This window comes from Euprymna scolopes, chromosome 3 (genome assembly GCF_053919585.1).
Source record: "Euprymna scolopes isolate OS-2025 chromosome 3, ASM5391958v1, whole genome shotgun sequence".
Taxonomy (NCBI): Eukaryota; Metazoa; Mollusca; class Cephalopoda; order Sepiida; family Sepiolidae; genus Euprymna; species Euprymna scolopes.
This window is the reverse complement of record NC_136484.1, coordinates 42122849-42144915: the sequence shown is the minus strand read 5'-3', so window position 1 is coordinate 42144915 and position 22067 is coordinate 42122849. Positions and strand designations below refer to the sequence as shown.

Sequence of the window (22067 nt, the reverse complement as noted above, 5' to 3'; positions counted from 1 at the left end):
TTCCTTTGGGTACAATGGTCAGGACAATCACTCAGTATTGGCACTGCTCCGACAGAAAGAAACTGCCACTTACTGTTTATTTAACTGTAAAGAAAGCTTTGGCTGGTTGATTGGTTGGTTGGTTGGTTGGTTGTTTTTTGTGTTACGGCATATCAACCTTTCTCAGGTTATTTAATGCCGAATCTAGTTATTTTGAGGAACGATTTTTAATGGATTATATATATATTTTTTTTTAAGTCGGATTCTATTTAACCCATAGTTGGGACCCTAACAGGTACTACCAATCCGGGTCAGAGTGGACCTGGGAGCAATGGCAATTAAAGGGTGGCTCCACACTCCCCAAGGCCCGCAAGGTGGGACCTCACCATCGGATATAGTTTTAGGTCATATCCAGGACCGAAAGTTTTGGCAATACAATAAAGACTTTCGAGAAACAACATGAATGGCGTTCTGAATTATGAGCAACAATGAATTCACGAATAACTTGAGCAAGAAAGATAGATGGAAAGTCATAGCCTTCAATGTCTGCACTATATATCGTAATCGTTATTAATTTGATTGATTAATCGATTCCTGCTAATGATCTTTCTTCGTATGATGTCTATTATTTCACATGATTGGCTATTTAACTAATTGTAACTATTTGTCTTTTACGGAAAACTTAACACATTGCCACCGGACTGATTCCCTGCAAACTACGAAATAGTCGCTTTCAATGACAATGTTAACAAATACTTGTCAGGAAATCATTTGAATGAATGAAAACGGTGAATATTTAGTATATAAAAAAACAACGTTCGAATATGAATTAACAAGAAAACCCTTAATGAATGCTGGTTTCTATCGAAGTATGGCCATACCCATTAAACTTGACCAAGCAACTTGATGGCTGAACACATTTTTCATCTGAATTCCTGTCCATTTTCTTTTGTTTAAATACTATATTTAAACAAGATAGAACAACGAGTGTGAGAAGGACAAATATGGCTGTAACGTTGCCCAATAACCAACACGTAATGTCAGTTGCAAAAGAGACCAAGAATAGAAAAGAGGAAACAACTTCAACTCGCTTTTTTTGTTGTTGTCATAACGACATTTATTTATTCAGTGTTACGGTCGTGACGCCCGCCCGCTCCCCACTCCTCACCTGATTTTCTTCGCTTACGTGACCTTGAACGATCGTTCGTTCCATGCTCCACGTCTCTCCCGTGATCGTCCTCTTTCTCCATTTTATAGTTTTATTTTATTTTTTTACTGGAGACGTCATTTCGCATCCGTTTGCATATAGCCGTTCGCGCTATGTTACATGGCTACCAAGTCTGCAGAGTGCAGAAAACCGAAGTTATCGCCAAAAGTAAGAGTTTTACATTTTCTGTGACCTTGATCATAATATTTGGTCTAAGTATCTCAAAATGAAACGAGTTCTACGTTAGATAATGACTGATATTTTCACCAAATTGCAGACGATTGGTCAATCGATGTGGATGGTAGGCTGTACACAAACAAACAAAATTACAAATTCTGGCAAATACATGACCTCCTTGGCAGAGGTAATAATACCTAAAGGTTTCTATAGAGTAATGTCCAATATAAGCAAAAGATGCATGACCTTAACAGGCGATTGATACCGCACATAAGAGATTATCAAGATTTTAACGAATAGAAGTGCAGAACAATATATTTATTCGTCTGCTAGAAAATGTAGCAAAACGACATTATTATTTGTTATTAAGAGTGATTTTTATGTGTATAAATCTGTCCTCAAATACGTTAAGCAGCCTGTATATAATAATAACATGAAAAATTAAATTCTTGGTGTTGTGACAGAGTTGAATAATGACAGCACATTTTACGTAGACAATGGCAGAAATCTGTCTCATTTCATATGAATCCAACACTCAAATGTAACTCGCAAAACAAGAATGAAAGTGCGGGTAAGATTGGGTTTATTTAGCATAAAAATATCCTGAGTTAAAGAGAACATTTCAAGTTGTATATTTTTTCCATGGAAATCGCTCCAGACAAGGCATCAAGCCATTTGATGTAAGGGGCTAAGCAATACTACTTCAAGTGTTATATGGATGTATTCCATTCCAGAAAACAGCGATTCTTTCTCTTTTGTCAGAAATATCGCTCATGGAATTTGAGGACGAAATGACAAAATAAAGGAAATGACTTGCACCCAATTTCCTATGAAGGCAGTATATAAATCAATAACTTTCAAAAATAGTATTTAAAAAACAGACAGTTTTGATCTAAAAAAAAAAAAAAAAAAAAAAAACAGGACAATAAAGTACTCTAAAAAATATGATGTAAAAACAAAAGTGAGTACTTGCTGAATTGACTTCAACCAACGAATTTTTGATGATATAATGTTTTACAGATGATATGGGTTAAACAAAAAAAAATTCAAAAAATGCTCAAAATTCGTCTCCATCTCAAAAACCGTGAGAGACAATGTCATTCATCACATCACCGATTTAAAACTGAGGTTCTTTATTTCAATTTAAAACACGTGGGTCTCTCCTTTTTTCGAAATACCAGGAGAATGAATTGGCCACTTGACGAACGCACCTGTTCCAGCCAATTAAACATCTATCTAGATGAACAAGGTTTCTTTCTAATTCTTGGATACTGGGTTGGCAGTGAGATAAATATATCGATTCCAACTCAAATAACGTTGAACTTTTATGTGTAAAATAAGCAATACATAAATAAATACACTTTCTCTCTATCTGTGCCTAAATCTAAACGCAGCTTCCATGGGCAAAATTTCTTTCACTGACCTGCTTTCCAACCGACTACAATACGATAGCTTTCAAATCCAATGTAAACAAGTTCTTGTTGAGCCGTCCTAATAATTATCAAACTCTACCCAATCTACACCATCAACAATTACTACATTCAGTAATCCCTATCCTCGATTAGCCTTCAGGCCTTGATAAATGGTAACTTCCTTGTACAAAAAAAGATGTAAAATTTTATCAGGGTCTGCAAACGAATTCCTTGAATTTTTTTGTTATTTATCCATATGCAGTTTTTAAATGTGCCATTGGACAAAAGTACAATGAAATGCTTAATAATGGGGGAGGTAGCACTAACCTTATGGGGGTTTAACCGGCTTCCTCCAAAGGAGAAAGTTCCATGGGAGTAAAAAAAATCACAAGCGGTCCTTAGTCGCATGTATACAATGCCTGATAAAACTATGTGTAGCACTTTGGGCAATCAATAACTCGTAAAAGCATATCTTTCCGTGCACGGAACATGACGTTGAACTTAAACATACAGATGTCCAAGTAAGACAACTCAAAAAGACGCACTTGAAGGTCAGAAGTTACACTGCCTGAAACCTTGTGAAAATAGCAACTAAGCATGTGTTTTTGAATTTTTAAGATAAGAATTGATAATTTGTATTGTTTCGATTAGTGTTCTGGTCTAGTGTGTTATTCGAACAACGTTTTGGCCTCTGACCTTCTTCAGTTGTAGCTTGTTGAATCCAGATATTGTTTCTGCCAAACTCGGGAATCTCCAGGGAATTTTCAAACGGAGCTCTTTAATAAATCCACGATGGTAACATGTTCTTGTTCTATCAGCCACAACTAGGTAGATGTCTAAGTAGTATAACTCACACTGAGGATTGAACCTTCAAAACTCAGAAAAATGTAACTTAAAACTGAATTGTACCTAGTACTTTATCCGTTGCGCCAGTTAATTTTTTCTAATTGACAATCATGAAAAAAAGCGTCTAGAGAGGAAGAGAACTCAACATCTTGGGTCACAGGAAATATGGCCAATTTCAATAGCTTCTTATAGAGACGGTATATATATATATATATATATATATATATATATATATATATATATATATATATATATATATATAAGGAGCTATGGAAATTGGCCACATTATATATATATATATATATATATATATATATATATATATATATATATATATATAGTCATCCACATGCAGTGCTGTTCCACAGTTTATTAGTGCGGCTAGACTACCTCAAGCCAGGATCGAAACCCGATCGACAGTCGGAGCTTCTAATCCTTAAATCATTATATCTAATTCTAAGTGAAAAAGCCAATCATGTTTACGTTTTCCTTTATTTTCTTTCCTATTGATTCTATGCTTGTGTATTTCCTTTGCTACATGTTGCACTGCTTTTTGCCAGAATGCGACCGTGGCTTCTATGGCCCGGGGTGCACAAAAACCTGTCATCGCTGCCATGTATACTCATGTGATCGCTTTAATGGGACCTGCAAGTTTGGCTGTACCACCGGTTACACGGGCCTGCAGTGCAGCCAGGGTAAGTAAGAGACGAGCCAATAACGAAAACAGGTATTCAAAAGATGCGTCTATTCAACGTTAACCATGACGAATCGACCAACAGACGAACGAACAGAAGAAATGGACAGAACCTCTCATTTTAATAAAAAGAATTTACAAAACAGATGACAAAACAGATACTAAGGATAAAAGTTTTATTTCAAGTTTAACAGGCTAGCATTATTTTATTTTAAAGATGGGAGAATTTACAAACCAGAATACATCTAAGGATATAAGTTCGATTTCAAACTAAAGCTTGACAGATAGCTCAGCAATATCCCATTTTAAACTTGAGCATGATATATTTACAAACCAGGATTCATCTAACAATATAAGTTCGATTTTAAACTTAAGTTTGACAGACCGATCAGCAATATCTCATTTTAAAGCATGGAGATTTTACAAGCCAGAATAGATTTAACGATATAAGTTTGATTTCAAACTTAAGTTTGACAAGTCAGACTAGTAATATGACATTTTAAACTTAAGCATTGGGATTATTTATAAATCAGAATTCATCCAATAATAAAAGTTCGATTTTAAACTTAAGTTTTACACACAGACGAGTAATATGATATTTAAAACTTAAGCATGACAGATGGACGGTAGATTGATTAGCTGTTTTGTTTCACAGCCAGTCAACTTTAGTTGGATTATTTTATGCCGAAATGGTGTATGTTTTATATAGGATTGGCTTGTGGTTTAATTGTTTTAGGCATATATTTTGTAAACAAATAGTCTGTAATTTTTTCTATGCTTGACTTATCCACCGAATTTCAATCACGAATGTCCAACAGTCTTTGTTTGTTTTATTGACGTTCACTGATAGGCACATTTGAATATAATTACCAAAATTGTCCATCCTATCTCACACACTCTTCTCTTAATACTGTCGCGATTTTAGCTGTGATAGCCCTCTCCAATTCTGAAATAGCCTGAGAATTGTTTATATATATATATATATATATATATATATATATATATATATATATATATATATATATATATATATATAAAGACAGTATCTTTGATATATCTTCACAGATAAAAATCTGGCGTGTTATGGTCCGAACGGACGGTAAGGTCCTTAAAATGTATTCAGGATCACACTTATTGATGAGACGATCACTAAATTGTCTTCCGTATCTCAGAACGACGATAAAGCAAAGCCTGATTGCTATTTATTATGGAAATCTGGTAGACAAGTAAGTCATCGACGTAATTTGCATCAAATATGGTTGAATTGCGAAAACAATTGTAAATTAACGGTTGTATGGACGGAGTTGACCTAGGAGTAGTGCTGACGAAGAGGTGATTTCACGTATCAGTCTCCCCATTAGATGCAACTTAAGAAAATACTTGAAGGAATAGGGGAATCAGACAGACAATGTTTGAAATTACAGATGTTTGAACAAATTGAATGAAACAGAAAAACTTAAAATGTGTTTAGCAATTAACATACCATTTCAATATTTCAGTATGACGAACAGACAAACTGACAGACATAAATTCTTAAAAGGTTGCATGAACAAAACAAATCACAAAAAAAAAAAAAACATGGAAAAAATTACTCGATATTTTATGGAAATGTCTGCGAATTCTTGCAGGAATTTTGACGCAATTTCCAGTGTTTTATTTTTTTATTTTTTTATTTTTCCGTATGAAGAAAATGTCAAATATTTTGAAATGCATTTGGAAACAGCACACATGTTCGCAGAAATGTTGTTCATTCTGAATGTTTACCAACTTCCTGTTCTTTAAAATCTAAATCTAGAAATTCTGATACGCCAAAACCGAATATTTCCAACCAATAAAGGAGATATCACATATCTATATTTTTTTAATTTCATTCTTTCAAAGGATAACCCTCTTCTACGAGCAGCCAGACATGTCTTGAACTTTATCTTTGAAAACTTATATCAGATATAAAAATACGTGCATACATAGATCAAATTATATATATGTATAAAATAATGTAAACATTATAAGAAGTCAATACAGATCGACAAATGTTTTCATTCCCAGTAATGACATATTCATGTCGAAACTTTGGTCGATCTGTGTAAACTCCTTATAATGTTTCTTTAATTCCATTTATAAAGGCTCTACTCAGGTTTTGAGCACTTCTGAAAAATATTAGTTTACGGTATACTTGAAGTTTATATATATAAATATATATATATATATATATATATATATATATATATATATATGTTGTATTGTCTATTTATAAAGGATTGAGTGTTTAATTATCTTACCAGAGTTAATGTCGTTGTGTGTGTGACATGCATTTTTACATACCTCTGCTTCTTGGTCCATCTGGAACATCTCGTCTGGGAGGGAGACTTGTATACCTGTTTTGGGGGGATGAAGATTTATTTCACTCCAAGACAAGAAATTGGTTCTATAGTTTTTTTTTATTCACCTTCCAGATCGTTCGCAGAAGAATGGAAAGTGAATTTGGCCTGTGTTGTTTCTTCTTCTAGGTCTTATTTCTACCTAGTCAGCGTTCGTCCCCCCCCCAGCGAAGGGGAGGAGACAACGCGAAGCCGTCCGCTCTCTTCGAAGTCCCAACCAAATCTCCTCGATTCAGCTAACCTGATCACATGACTCACACGCAATCCAATCAGCTGATCTTGACTTCCGGTCAACGTGTCTACACTATAATTCACACTCTCCCTCTCTCTCTCTCTATCCATTCTCTAACATATATATATATATGTATGTATATATATATATATATATATATATATATATATATATATATATATATATATACACGTCATAATAGCGTTGACACACCGGTTCTCATTAGATCATCGAAGTTAAGCAACGTTGAATCTGGTTAGTATCAGATGGGTGACCATTTGGGAATTCTAGGCGCTGTATGTGCTCTCCGCTTGTCTCGCTATTTGTTTCTGGTCGTCCTGTACAGACACTTCACTTGGCACTGATATTTAACAATGTCGACTCAGGAGAGGCATGGTTGGAGATTGCGCATCTCCTGCCACAAAAATTGCACATGCAGGCATCCCTTTATAGGTATCCATAGTCTGTCAAAGACTGAAGGAGCTTTATGTATGTTAAAACATCGTTAATTCACTACCCACACAGCAGCAGCTAAATAGCGTAATGGTGAGAAGCCTTGATTGTCGTTTGGGCGCTCAGATTTCGATCCTGGCAAAACAGCGGATGACAATTAGGAATTTGGACGATGTCAAAACACTGTTAATTTACTATCCGCACAGCAGCTGCCGATTTAGCATAATGGTTTGAAGCCTTGACTCTCGCACGGGCGGTCGGGTTTCGATCCTGGCTTGAGGTAGTTGCCTGTCTAGCTGCACTAATGAGCTGTGATACAGCGAAACAGTACTGTATTTGAATGACTATAATTCTCCTTATCTTGAGTTGAGCATATTGGGAAGTGATACACGATATACCATTAGCATATTAAGCGATGCTCTTTGTGTAAACAAATCGAGCTTAGGTATTCGGACGATGTCAAAACATCGTTAATTCACTATCTGTACACTATTTGCAAGGTTATCAAAAGATATGGTCGGTATCGAAAATCTAGGGAGACTTGTTGTCACTCAGACTCCATGGAACGCCACAGGTTGTTGTAAAAAAGAATTCTTTGATGATAACCTGTGTGAAAACTTCTTGTGAATAATAATAATAATAATTAAACATCACATGAACCAAAGGAATTGATAATGTAAAAAATCTTATAAGCTGTACCTAATTCCCGCACAAAATAGCTGTGAAGATTCAAGGGGGATGGAATGACTGATGAGGAAGAGTACTAAGCAACGATCATTGGTCTTCACTACCATTTGGATGGCAATAAGCTACAGGGTGGTCAAAAAGTCAGGTAACATTTTAACATAGCCCCAAAGCCAGAAATCAGGAGGGGTAAGATCCGGAGATCTGGCTGGCCATTCAACTGGGCCACGGCGACCAATCCATCGTTGTGGAAAAATTTCATCCAAGAAATAATATTAAACGAATAGAGATTATAATGGATCATATTGTTTTTTCTACCTTTAACATGTTACCTGACTTTTTGACCACCCTGTAGTTTGGAGTGTACTAGTACTTTGGGGAGGCTTATTGTCACCCAAATACTAGTGAAGACCAATGATTGTTGCCAGCAAGAAATCGATGGCAAGCGGCTGTTGTGATAACGCAAAATCATTTGCAAAGCTTATCAGAAGATATGGAGAATACTGGAAATCTTGGAAGAATTGTCATCCAGACTCCAGAGAACAGCACGAGATATTATCAGTGCATAATCTCTGCTGATGACTTGTGTAAAAACTCATAAAGTGTAAAAAAAATAAATAATAATAATAATAATAAAAAGAAAAGACCAAAGAGTAAATGTGGTATTATGGTGACTGTTGAAATGAGAGACAGTAGTGGACAAATGGTGAAAGCATACAACGAACAACACTTGGAAGAATATACTAAAGTGTATCTAGTTAATAGTAGGACAGACAGAGGATGACCTGGCCACCTCTCCCCACCCCAACCCCACACGCCTCATATTTTTGATTGCCTTGTGCTTATCTGTAAATAAATCATATGTTTTATTTTTTATTTGCAAATCAATAAATCGAAGTGTATCTCTCCTCTTATTAGTTGGAGGAGGAGAAATCCTTCTCGACTTTGGTAATTTTTATTCTTGTCCCATCCAAATTTCTTTCTTCGTATGAACTGAATATCTCCTGCATTAAAAAACAGGCCTTACGTTTAACTTTGTCTTCGTGGAGAGGCAAATAAGCAACGTCGAGAATAAACATAAAGAAATGTCTTCAAGTGGAACTCTTCAGTAGAAAAAGTTAGTTTTCTTTAAATCATTAAGAATCAGTAAGGATGCAAAAAAAAAAAATCTACAACAACTAAAAAAAAAAGAATTTCTACATTTGGAATGTTAAAGTTGGTGAACATTATTTTTATATCTATTTTTTTTTTTTTCTTAAATACTTTTTTTTCTGTGTGCTTATATCTCCAAACTTGGAATATACATATATATCTATATATATTAAATGTATATGTTTAATATTTTGTTTTATTTTATGAATTGTGGTGAAGTCGGTAGTTATTGCAAAAGTAAATGAACGTGTAGTATTCATTTTTGCTTTTATTTTTGTTTTTTGTTTTTTATTTAGCTCATTTTGAAGCAGAAAAATCATTTTACCGTTGTATGCTTAAACTGGTTGACCTTTAATATTCGACTTGTGCTTTTATGTGGAAACGTGTTTTTTTTTTTTTTTTTTAGTTGTTATACATTGTCGTAGTAAAATCTATCTTTTTTATTATTATTATTATTGTTCATTGTTGTACAGTTATTGTGATATTACCGGTGTTAGCTGAATGTATTCATTAAATATTGTATGAATGTGCAAATTTGACTGTTTTAATTTTTACTTTTTAGCACAATCCAAACATATTTCTCTTCAGGCTCACTGGCAAGGGAAAGAGGGGTTGTCTTGTCCGGTGCTCAGGAGGTTATTCTTTCAGGCATTATCACTTTCGTTCTGAGGTGGCAAAGGGGTTACGCACCACCTTTCCCCATTAGAAGATGTTTAATGGTTTATCGCTAATCATTTGTCCTCCCATCCTCGAGTGGCCTCCGGGCCTTGATAAAAGGTGACTCCTTTATAAAAAAAAAAAAAAAAACCAAAAAACATGGCCAATATGCATTGGTTGTCTAACCTGTAAAGGGTGTTTATTCCGCAAGCCGTTCTTAACATGAGGAGGTTAGAGAGTGGGTCTTAACATGGAGGGTGTTTATTCCGAAAGGCATTTTCAACCTCCCCATGTTAAAAAAGGCTTTCGGAATAAACACACTTTGCAAGTTAGATAACCAGTACACATTGACCAAAACATTTGAGGCTTCCTTACTTGGGGATTGCGATAAGTCTAATTCATGCAATTTAGTATTAAATGGACCCTGAGCGCCCTTAGTCGTCCTTGTGATGCTCATTGGTCTGTTATACATTAAAGCCCGTTCTTGTGTTACATCCGGCCCTCGTGAGCAGAATGGAAAATAAGAAACTTTACTTTTATTCTAGTAGAATTTATAAAATGAATTAATGAGAATTGGTTATTTGATGTGTAGATAAAATATTAATTAGGGGAATGTTTTTCCATTACACCGTTATTAAAGAGACTCTTTTTTTCTTTTTTCTTTTTTTTCTTTTTTCTTTTTTTCCTTTTTTCCCCTTTTTTTCTTTTTTTTCTTTTTTTCCTTTTTCCTTTTTTCTTTTTTTCCTTTTTTTCTTTCTTTTTTCTTTTCTTTTTTCTTTTCTTTTTTCTTTTCTTTTTCTTTTCTTTTTCTTTTCTTTTTTTCTTTTTTTTCTTTTTCTTTCTTTTTTTTCTTTTTCTTTCTTTTTTTCTTTTTCTTTCTTTTTTTTCTTTTACTTTCTTTCTTTTCTTTTTCTTTCTTTTTCTTTCTTTTTTTTCTTTTTTCTTTTTTTTCTTTTCTTTTTTCTTTTCTTTTTTCTTTTTTCTTTTCTTATTTCTTTTCTTTTTTCTTTTCTTTTCTTTTTTTTCTTTTTTTTCTTTTCTTTTTTCTTTTCTTTTTTCTTTTTTCTTTTCTTTTTTTTTCTTTTCTTTTTTCTTTTTTCTTTTCTTTTTTTTCTTTTTTTTTCTTTTTTCTTTTCTTTTTTTCTTTTCTTTTCCTTTCTTTTTTTCTTTTCTTTCTTTTTTTCTTTTCTTTTCTTTCTTTTTTCTTTTCTTTCTTTTTTCTTTTCTTTTCTTTCTTTTTTTCTTTTCTTTTCTTTCTTTTTTTCTTTTCTTTTTTTTCTTTTTTTTTCTTTTTTTCTTTTTTTTTCTTTTTTTCTTTTCTTTCTTTTCTTTTCTTGTTTTCTTTTCTTTTCTTTTTTCTCTTTTCTCCTCTTTTCAAGAATCCAGTTTTTTGTGGTGGATATTCCAATAGTCATAACGTAATAAAATATTAGTGCATTTTGAAAATAAACATCGTTTTTATTTAAATTAGTATTGGTAATTAATGCGCATCCAGTGGTTTTCAGTACTTTAAAAGATAATCCCGAATCAGTTCTGGAAAAGGCCGAAGGAGTTTACGATTTGAAATTCGTAAAAAAAAAAAAAATGTAAAAAGGGAGATGACTAAGCATGCGAAAGGGTTTGGTTAGAGTTAGGAAAAAAATTAGCTTAATAAAAATAATAAATTTTAATGACTTTTCAAGGTGTAAACTGTTTCGGTCATTTCCGAAACTGATTCTAGATTGCCCCATAATACATGAAACTTACTTTGTAAGTATTGAAATCCTCTGGCCACTCATTCATTGCAGGTACCTTAGAGTTTAAGTCTTTCATAACTGGAATTAGTAATATTTTGGACTAAGAAATGAATATTCTTGATTTAAAAGAATCCACCAAAACAGAGAATTATCCAAACTTAATGAAATTTTCAGTATTTATCAATTAATCTTCATATTAAATATCGAATTTAGGTGCTAATGCAGAGAGTGACTCGCGCTATTTTTTTAAATCGTATTTCCAAGTTTAATTAAAGTTTTATGGGTTTTTTTTTTTATTCAATTGTAAGGTTAAAGTACAGAATAGGTACAAAACACCCTCCCCTCACCATGTTAAGAATGGCTTTTAAATAATAGCGTTATTATTTCAGCACGGATTACTCTCTGCACGAGTACCCGAATTTATTTCAAAAATCATAAATTTTTGGTAATTTGGCAGATTCACCAACAAACGATTACAACGAATATATATATATATATATATATATATATATATATATATATATATATATATATATATATTATACACACACAAGAAATAAATGACACCGTGGCCAATCAAAGTTACTTTTATATCTACCTGGCTCATTTTTCTTTTCAGTAGTTTTTAGTGCTCTTTAATCTAAAAATTCAGTTTTTCCGAGCAGGTTTGAAAAAAAAAATGGCATCTTCATTTTTGGAAAGCAAGCCTCGTTTTGAATTCAAGGTTTACACGTGTTTTGAATTTCTTTGGTATTTTTTTTTCAAGAGTACCCAGCATAGTGTAAACACCCCAACCTCCACATGTTAAAAACGGCTTTCGGAATAAACACTCCCAACCTCGAAAGCCGTTCTTAACATAGGGAAGTTGTGGGTGTTTATAGTACGCTGAGTACTCTCGTAGAAAAATACCCCCAAAAATTCAAAACAAGAGTTGCTTTCCAAAAAAAAATGATGCTGCCATTTTTTTTTTTTTTTTTGTTCAAATCCGCTCGGAAAAACTGAATGTTTGAGATTAAAAAAGAGCAATAAAAACTACCCGGAAACACAAACAAATGAGCCAGGTAGGTATAAACTTAACTTTTATTGGCTACAGTGCCATTTATTTCTTGTGTATATATATTTTTTTTTTTTTCGTATAGTCGTTTGTTGGTTAATCTACTAAATACCATATATTTTTTAGGTTACTTAAATTACGGTACCCCTTAATTTCAAGGACGAAGTACTTATTATAATCATAGTTGTAACTATGTGATCACCTTCATAGAAAGAAAATATCCTGAAAATTCGACTGAAAATTAGATTTAAGACATCTAGCATTTAAAGCTCTTAAGGTATTTTTTTTTTTATATTTACATTTTTAGCTGTATAGTATCATTTTCTACCGAGAACTACCTTTTAAAAACACGTTTGTTTTTCCAGAGTGTTAATTCTTCATAAAGGTGGTCACTAAGTTTCGACGATTGGCATAAAACATGGGATGTGAAACGATTTAAGTGACTTAACAAAATCTACAATGTTTTTTGGCTTTTCCCATCAAATAAACAAATATCGACGTTCATTTAATTTATATGTGCATATATAAGGGACTTATATGCGGAAACAGTCGCTACTAAAATATTCTGTCAATTTTTTTGGATCTAAAGACTTTAAACTTGATATATAGGGGATTCGGACCTGTGAAACAAATTCGATTTGGTTTTTAACTTGTAAAAATAACTACTAAAATATCAAAATTGGAAATTGATAGGAATGGGTATCCTGTGCGCATGTGCAAATAGCAATACATTTTACAACGTTATTTTTTAAAGTTTTGATATCCATATTTGTTTACCACCGAAGAGTTCAATGTTTTGGTTTCGATTCTAACTGATGGCACCCAAATCATATTTTTTTTTATTTACAATTTTTGAAATCACAACTAAATATTGTGTACAATATTATAATTAATAGAGAATTTGCTCTATAGTAATAAATATAATAAAACCGCATCAATTAGCGGCCTGCTAATATTTAATGAATGCTGGAAGAATCTGTCCAAGTTCATACCCTTCCCAATGAAAAAAAAATTACTAAACCAATGAAAAATCTTTATGGCAAAAGTAATCTGTGACGTAAAAAAAAAATCATACAACAAAACTCATGCTAATTGATTAAGTAGTTTTATTTTTAAAAAAAATCAAATTTCATGCTTAAACGACAATTTTTCAACACTATTTTACAGGACATAGGGAGATAATTCCAAATAATTAAAACTTGCAAGATTTTAGAAAGCCATTCTTAACATGAGATGGGATGCTTTGAAAACTCAAATTCATCACTGGTTACTCCCACTTAAGACACTCTTCAATAATAGAGCTGAAAAGCAGGCTTATACATCATAGTAATGCCTACGAGTTACCATTAATCGCTTGAAAATGATTTCTTTATAGAAATAAAAGTATTTTATGTGATATTTTTGGCGTATGATATTTTCTTTTCGTCGCAAGTACGTACATCATAAAGATTTTTCTTTAGTTTTCGGTTCTTTTTTTTTATTATTAAACGGATGGGAATCATGGACAAGTACTAAAACTATCATTAGAATCAGATAATTCTCTAATTTTAGGTAGATTTTTTATACCAAGGGAATCCATGTTTTTTTTGGGGGGGGGTTACATTCCTTTTACTTTTCTTGCCCTAGTAAACAACAAGAATTAGATTCGTGGCGTTCTGTATAGAGTACGCTTCCAGTTCTTAAAAACTTTATGTGCATTGAAATGTAAAGAGATTCTATAAGATTATAACTCTTGGAATATCGACGTCAAAATCTGAAAGATTTAAATAAACTTACTTTTTACATAGCGGTGTAATTCTAAGGAATCACCAAAATTCCCCCAAGAATCATCACGAAATTTTGGAGTATCTTTCTCATTCATTTCTTAAACTTCATTATGACTTTCATCAAGTTATCGTTACGAAAACATTCATTAATTTTTATGATCACCGTTTTTCTTTATTTTTCATTGTACCCATTGTCGTAACTATTCTCTTTATCATAGTTATGCCACTTTTTTTTTTTATTGAACTTATGTTTATAATTGCTATCATCATCATTCATAAACTTCATTATGATTTCCATCGAGGTTTTCATCATAAAAACCTTAACCATTATCTTTATAATCACTACATTTTTTTTTCTTTATTTATTGGTTTTATCATCATTACTATTTTTGATAAATTTTTACTTTAACTACAACTTAACACTCGCCTTTAAAATGACGATTTTTTAAAAATGTTTTATGGTCTGCTGAAAACGAATATCATATTCAAATTAATTTCAAAGTAGTTTCTGGATATTTAGATATTGTCTTTCCAATGTATTAATGAATTTCAGTGGCCGTCGTCATTTTTAACATGAGGAGCGGAGAGGTTTGTAACATGCCTTGTTCAGTTGGGGAAAACATGGTCGGCAGTGAAAACATAATGGATTACAATGGATAATAAAGGTCTTGCTACTCATTCAGAGAGTAATCCGTGCTGAAATAATAACGCTATTATTTAAAAAGCCATTCTTAACATGGGGAGGGGAGGGTGGTGTTTTGTACCTATTCTGTACTTTAACCTTACAATTGAATAAAAAAAAACTATCATAAAACTTTAATTAAACTTTGAAATACGATTTAAAAAATAGCGCGGATCATTCTCTGAATTAGCACCAAGGTCTTAATATCCAGAAACCTACTTGTCTGCCCCAAAATTTAAATGTGATATTCGTTTTCAGCATACCTGAAAACCTATGTTGTAAATTTAACAAGTAATGTTGAGTTGCAGTTAAAATAAAGATACCCTATTTTCTTTTACTTCACTCATTGTTTTCATTGCCATAACTATTTTCTTTATCATAATTATTTCATTCCATTTTTTTTCATTGTATTTATATTTCTCATTGCCATTGACATTCATTTCTTGATTGTACATATATTCAATTCTTATTTCGTATCATTAAATCATCCCACCATTTAAGTTGCTTTAACACATCACAGCTTGTTAAGACCATAGTGATTTTTCTTCCCTCCTTTTATTACCCGTTACGGGTTTGTATTACTGTACACATAGATTCGAAAAAGTTGTCAAAAAAAACAAATATATAACAAATAAATGTTATCAATAGCAAGATAAATTACTTTTCTACCTAACTGGATATGTTTTTAGTGTTTTTATATAATCTAACATGTTTATTCAGCTCGAAAAACATACAATGTTTACCGATGTATTGGAAAGTTAAAAATGGCGGCCGACTCTCTCTTTCACACGGTAAGTTTGGGAAAAGGAGTTATAAATAAAAAGCTAGAGAAAATACGGTTAAAAACTCGCTCAATATATGTTACCCTGACATAGGCTGACATATATTCGGTGGGTTTTTAACAGTATTTTGCATATTTTTTTTATTTTTAACTCCTTTTCCCAAACTTACCATGTCAAAGAGAGTCGGCCGCCATTTAAAATTTTCCAAAACATCGGTAAACACTGTATGTTTTTCGAGCTGAATAAACATGTTACATTAAATAAAAACACTAAAAACATATCCAGTTAGGTAGAAAAGTAATTTATCTTGCCTTTGATAACATTTATTTGTTATATACTTGTTTTTTGACAACTTTTTCGAATCTATGTGTACAGTAATACAAAGTCCCCGTTACTATTAATAGCATTATCATACGTTTCATCTCTGTATCACCAAAAAGCTTGTTATTCTACGCAGTTCATCTAAATGACATTAAATATCACATTACTGCATCATTATTACACATCAGAATGTATTAGCACTATGAAAAGTAACCTATGTTTTGCCTGTGTCACTGTTAATACCATTAACCTGTAGCGTCAGCATTAGAAGGAAACATTCAAACAGATTGCAAAAACGACAAATTAATATATAGACTTAGCGGGGGGGGGGATAGGAAGCATGTTCCTTTTTGTTATAAAAATTTCCTAGGGTCGGTCAAAGGATTAGAGTTGATTAGTGGCGATAGCTTAGACAACCCTCAGTTCTAGTCTCCTTCTACCGAGGTCCTGGATATGACCTTAAACTATACCTGATGATGAGGCTCCAGCTTGCAGGCTTTGGGGAGTGAGGAGCCACCCTTTAATTGCCATTGCTCCCAGGTCCACTCTGATTCGGAGTGGTAGTACCTGTTAGGGTCCCAACTATGGGTTAAATAGAAACCGACTTGAAAAAAAAAAATATATTCTATTAACAAAATTGTTCTGTAAAATCACTGGATTCGGCATTAAATAACCTGAAAAGGGTTGATATGCCATAAAACAACCAACCAACCTTCTACTGAGTCGTTATTACAATTTCTATGTGGAACAGACAGCACTACGCTCGTTACCAGTTGCTCATTGTTTCCATCTCCTTACCCTACCTTGTTACTTGACCCCAGTGGGGGAAAGGGTTGCAAGGGGATTTCCTTTGCAACCCCAGAAGCTTACGCGACCACTTGGGTAATCTTCCTTCACAGTCGGAATAAGTTTTTTTTTTCGACATATCATAAGTTTTATTACTATTATCGTAACAGGACTTTTAGGATATCTCATTAGAAATTCACATTATTGATTTTATCACATTTCTGATTAGCAATTTATTATGACCGTGAAAATCGTACACTTTAGTAAAGAGGGCTCATTCACTCTTTGACAGACTATGGATACCCACGTAGGGGTAGCTGTGCATGAAAGTTTTTGTGGTAGGAGGTGCACAATTTCCAACCACACCTCTCCTGAGTCAACATTGTTAAATACCAGTGGCAAGTGAAGTGTCTGTACAGGACGACTGGAAACAAATGCCGAGATAAGCAGAGAGAACCTACAGCGCCTAGAATTTCCAAATGGTCACCCATCTGGTACTAACTAGGCTCGACCTTGCTTAACTTCAGTGATCTGATGAGAACCGGTGTGCCAAGCAATTACGCCATAGACTTTATTACTTGCGTAATCTCCAATGCCATTATTTCAATACTACATTATCATAATGCATATCACAGTTGTTCTTCAATGGCATAATGGATAATGATGCTGACTATACAATTAGCTATATTGAGTGCAAATCCTACTGAGTCTATTGTATATACATGTGCTACTACAATAGTTAATTGTTGAACGTCTGGGAATATGAATCATCACCGATAATATCAAACGGAAAAGTGACAGTGTTCTATGGCAAAGACATATAGGCGGGCAGATATAGAAAAGACAGAGCCATCAAAGCAGACATTATAATATGGAACAAACCTGAAAGAACTGCGCTCATTATGTCACTGTCCTAAATGACTATGGACTTAATAGAGCTGAACAGGAAAAGATAAAATATCAGGACCTAAAGAATAATTTAGAAATGATATGATCCCTTAAAGAAATCAACATTATACCAGTTGTGATAGGAGCAACTGGCCTAATGAAACAACATCTTAAGAAATACTTGGAAACAATCCCTGGAAAACCAAGCAGACATAAAGGTTACAACATCTGTCTTTAAAAAAACAAAACCTCGAATATAAATTCAAATCGTAATGAAATCACGTGATGGAGCTTATTGGTTTCTTAAAATAATAAAAAAGTTAAAGGTGTCATTTTTTTTTTTTTCACAGCAGAGGGGAAAATAGCAACTTATATTCAATGAATCGTATGCTTGGTTTTGTTCTGACATTTATCATCAAACTATCTAACACTTATCGTTCGGTTTCGATTTCGATGTAGCATTCTAACTTCTTACATTCGATATCTGGATCGATTAAAAAAAAAAGAGTAAAGACTACTGCGGACTACGATCTATCATAGAGTTTCTGAATTTTTGAGATGAGGATTGGTTATTCATATTATTTGGATTCTTCGGACTGCGGTTCTCATCTTGAGTGTCATTTTCACAACGTTTCGGTCGGGGTAACCTCCGACCTTCTTCAGGTGTATCTTGTCGAACTCTGGAATGTTTTTGTCGAACTTGAGAACCTGGACAGAATTTCAAACATTTACTTCATCGGGGTAGCATGCTTTTGTTCCATCAGCCGTGACTGAATAGAGGTCCTAAGTAATTTGCAATTGTATTTCTCAGTTGCACATACTGAGAATTGAACCATCAACCTTCAGGAGAATATCACTTTTACAACTGATTTTTTTCAAAGTACTCTAAACACTGTGCAATGGGTCATTGTTCAAAAACCCGGCGGTGCAGTGGTTAGAGTAACATTGCAAAGAATCCGAATAATACAAACGATCAATCATGCATCAACTGTCTCCAAGACTTCCAATCTGTCACTACTTGGTTTGTCATTGATGGATCTAAAAGCCCATAAACATACATAATCATGGCATCTCCTCCCTGGTTTGATTCTTTTTCTGTATCCTTCCCCCATTCCTTCTAGACATTAGAATACAACCTATCATATATTAACTATCTGTCTCTCAGGAGCTGCTTGGCGTGCCCTATCCAGACTTGATAGTTCAAAACTGGCTTCAAAATCTAGTAGATGATGCCCTTTTCTCTTCCCTGCAACCTCATTACCACAGAAGAGACGTCGTTAGCCTGTCTCTGCTCTATCGTTATTTTCATGGCAAATGCTCGACTGAACTCCAATCTTTGGTCCTCATGCCAAACTTTCACAAAAACACTCTACTAGCTACAACCACTATATACGATTTCCCCCACTCTATCTGTGCCTAAATCTAAACACAGATTTCATGAACAAAACTTCTTTCTCAGAACTGCCCGCCTGTGGAACATTGGTTCACTGGCCTGCTTCCCGGTTAAATACAACATGGTAGCCTTCAAGTCCAATGAAACAAGTTCTTGTTGAGCCGTCCCTATAAATAATCAAATTCTACCCAATTTACACGATTCACGATTACTAAACTATCACCTTACATTCATTAATCCTTATCCTTGAGTGACCTTCGGGCCTTGATAAGTGGTGACTCTCAAATAAAAAGAAAAAGTACTTTTTTAGCTGACTGAATAGAATTCCAGTAACATACATTATCACACCATCTTCTCTTCGATTTACTTTTTCTGCATCCTTTCACCATTCCTTATAAACATCTCTTACCTGCATAGACTGTTGATCTATTTTGTGTTCATAAAGTCCTAGCACATTGAACTATTCAAAATAGTTTGATATGCTTTAAAACATAAATACTATCATCACACTGTATTATTATGATCATCCTAATTTTACTTTCCTTATTCTTTGTTACTGTTCAACATCATATCATAAAAAGTTTTATTACTTGATTCAACATCATATCATAAAAAGTTTTATTACTCGATTCAACATCATATCATAAAAAGTTTTATTACTTGATTCAACATCATATCATAAAAAGTGTTATTGATTCAACATCATATCATAAAAAGTTTTATTACTTTATTCAACATCATATCATAAAAAGTTTTATTACTTGATTCAACATCATATCATAAAAAGTTTTATTACTTGATTCAACATCATATCATAAAAAGTTTTATTACTTGATTCAACATCATATCATAAAAAGTGTTATTGATTCAACATCATCAAGTTGTATTACTTGTATCATTCTAACATTTCTTTTCATCATTATGGAGTGATGGTGCATGTCTACTTTGGCGATAACAAACCATATCTTTTTCTCCCATGACCGTAGACAGTTCTTACATTGCAGGACGATGTTGAAACCTAAGATTGTCAGAATAGGTTGTTTTATATATATAAATATATATATATATATATATATATATATATATATATATATATATATATATATATATATATATATATATATATTAAAGAATTTAAATAATTCAACAAACATAAGAACCATGAAAATCGTAGACTTTATTACTTGTGCAATCCCCAATGTCATTATTTAAATACCACATTATCATAATACATTTCACAAGAAGACTGTAATTTATTGATGTACATCACTAATTAAGTTGCATTTAATTATATAAAAAGTGAGTCACTTATTGTTTTATTGTAAATTTGTCGTCCATTTTTAACATGGATCGTTAGCTTAGCTTAGCATAGTTCTAGCAAGACTGACTTCAATCTTGTTTCTGGATTTTTGAGATAAGGGTTGATAGTTTGTATTATTTGCATTATTTGGAGTACAGTTCTCATCTTGAGTGTTATTCCTGCAACTTTTTAGATGATATAAGCTCCAACCTTCTTCTGGTGTATATTTTCAAACTCAGAAATCTGCATGAATGTTTCTGTCAAACTCCAAAATCTACATAATATCTCTCTCTCTCTTATATACATATATATATATATATATATATATATATATATATGTTTATTCAAAGGTAAACAGTTATATTTGGTCGCTACAAACATCCATCTGTTTCAGTCAATGAGACTTCGTCAGGCGACCATTCACACGCTATAGAAAAAAGAAAATGGTTCAGGGTCGCCTGACGAAGTCTCATTGACTGAAACAGATGGCTGTTTGTAGTGACCAAATGTAACTGTTTACCTTTAAATAAATAATACCGAAAAATATTTTGCTCTTGTTATTGAGCACTATAATACAACCTTGGTGTATTCATTAGTCCCTACTTTTGAACACATCAAGCCTGAAATATATATATATATATATATATATATATATATATATATATATAGTAATTTGTGCAGTTAAATATAATAATAGGTTTAACGCTCCTAAAATTTATACCAGAATTGTCCACAATCCCACAATTGGCATAACAGATAAAATAATGAGTAAAATTCAGTTGTAAGTGTCATTTATTTTGGAGGTTGAAGTTTTGTAGAATACGAAAAATTCAGACGATAATTGTGAATTACTTAAGATGTCTATCCAATCATGGCTGACAGAACAAGAGCATACTTCCTTCATGGATTGAATTAAGGGTTTTGTTCGAAATTCCATTCAGATTTCTGAGCTCAACAAAAACGTTCAGCAAGACACATCTGAAGAAAGTCGGATCTTACATCAACTAAAACATTACATGAATAACAGTGTATTTTAATTCCAGAGACTCTCTCATGATCCTTGTCTAAAATATTATCTGTTTCCCAATATGACTGCCATTATATCCCAACTAATGAGTACTAGCTAAAATCTTCTTGCAAAGTTACCTCAATATCTAACATAACTTTCTACTGGATTTACCAAAACAATTTTTCCACTTTTAGTCATACAGATTATAGCACAATTAATATCGTTCGAACTATTCTTATCTTGATTGTTATCTTAACGTTTCAGCTGATGTAATATTCAACCTTTCTCAGATGCAGTTTTTTGAACTTCAGAATCTTTGTCAAACTCAAGTACTTAAGCAGAATTCCAAAATAACAACTGGGATGAAATTGTTTTTGTTCTACCAGTCATGATCAGGTAGAAGTGTTAATGGCTGAAGGATTGAGAACAATCCACAACAGTGGATCAAACATAGCATACTTCACTTCATATTGCAACCA

The 22067-nt window shown here is 33.0% G+C and overlaps 1 protein-coding gene across 9 annotated transcripts in view; it reads left to right on the top strand.

Annotated features, from left to right (window-relative positions):
* Positions 1-22067, top strand: part of LOC145254621 (receptor-type tyrosine-protein phosphatase epsilon-like) — a 732106-nt gene that overhangs the window by 110528 nt on the left and 599511 nt on the right. For 4 of the 9 annotated variants that reach the window (XM_080113262.1, XM_080113256.1, XM_080113239.1 and 1 more), the window contains exon 5: positions 4182-4316. The exons of 4 other annotated variants lie outside the window; for them this stretch is intronic. In XM_080113262.1, the coding sequence (XP_079969388.1) occupies positions 4182-4316 (135 nt within the window). Of the gene's footprint in view, positions 1-4181; positions 4317-9173; positions 9278-22067 lie in introns of those variants that run through there. One more of the 9 variants, XM_080113302.1, reaches the window with a different exon arrangement.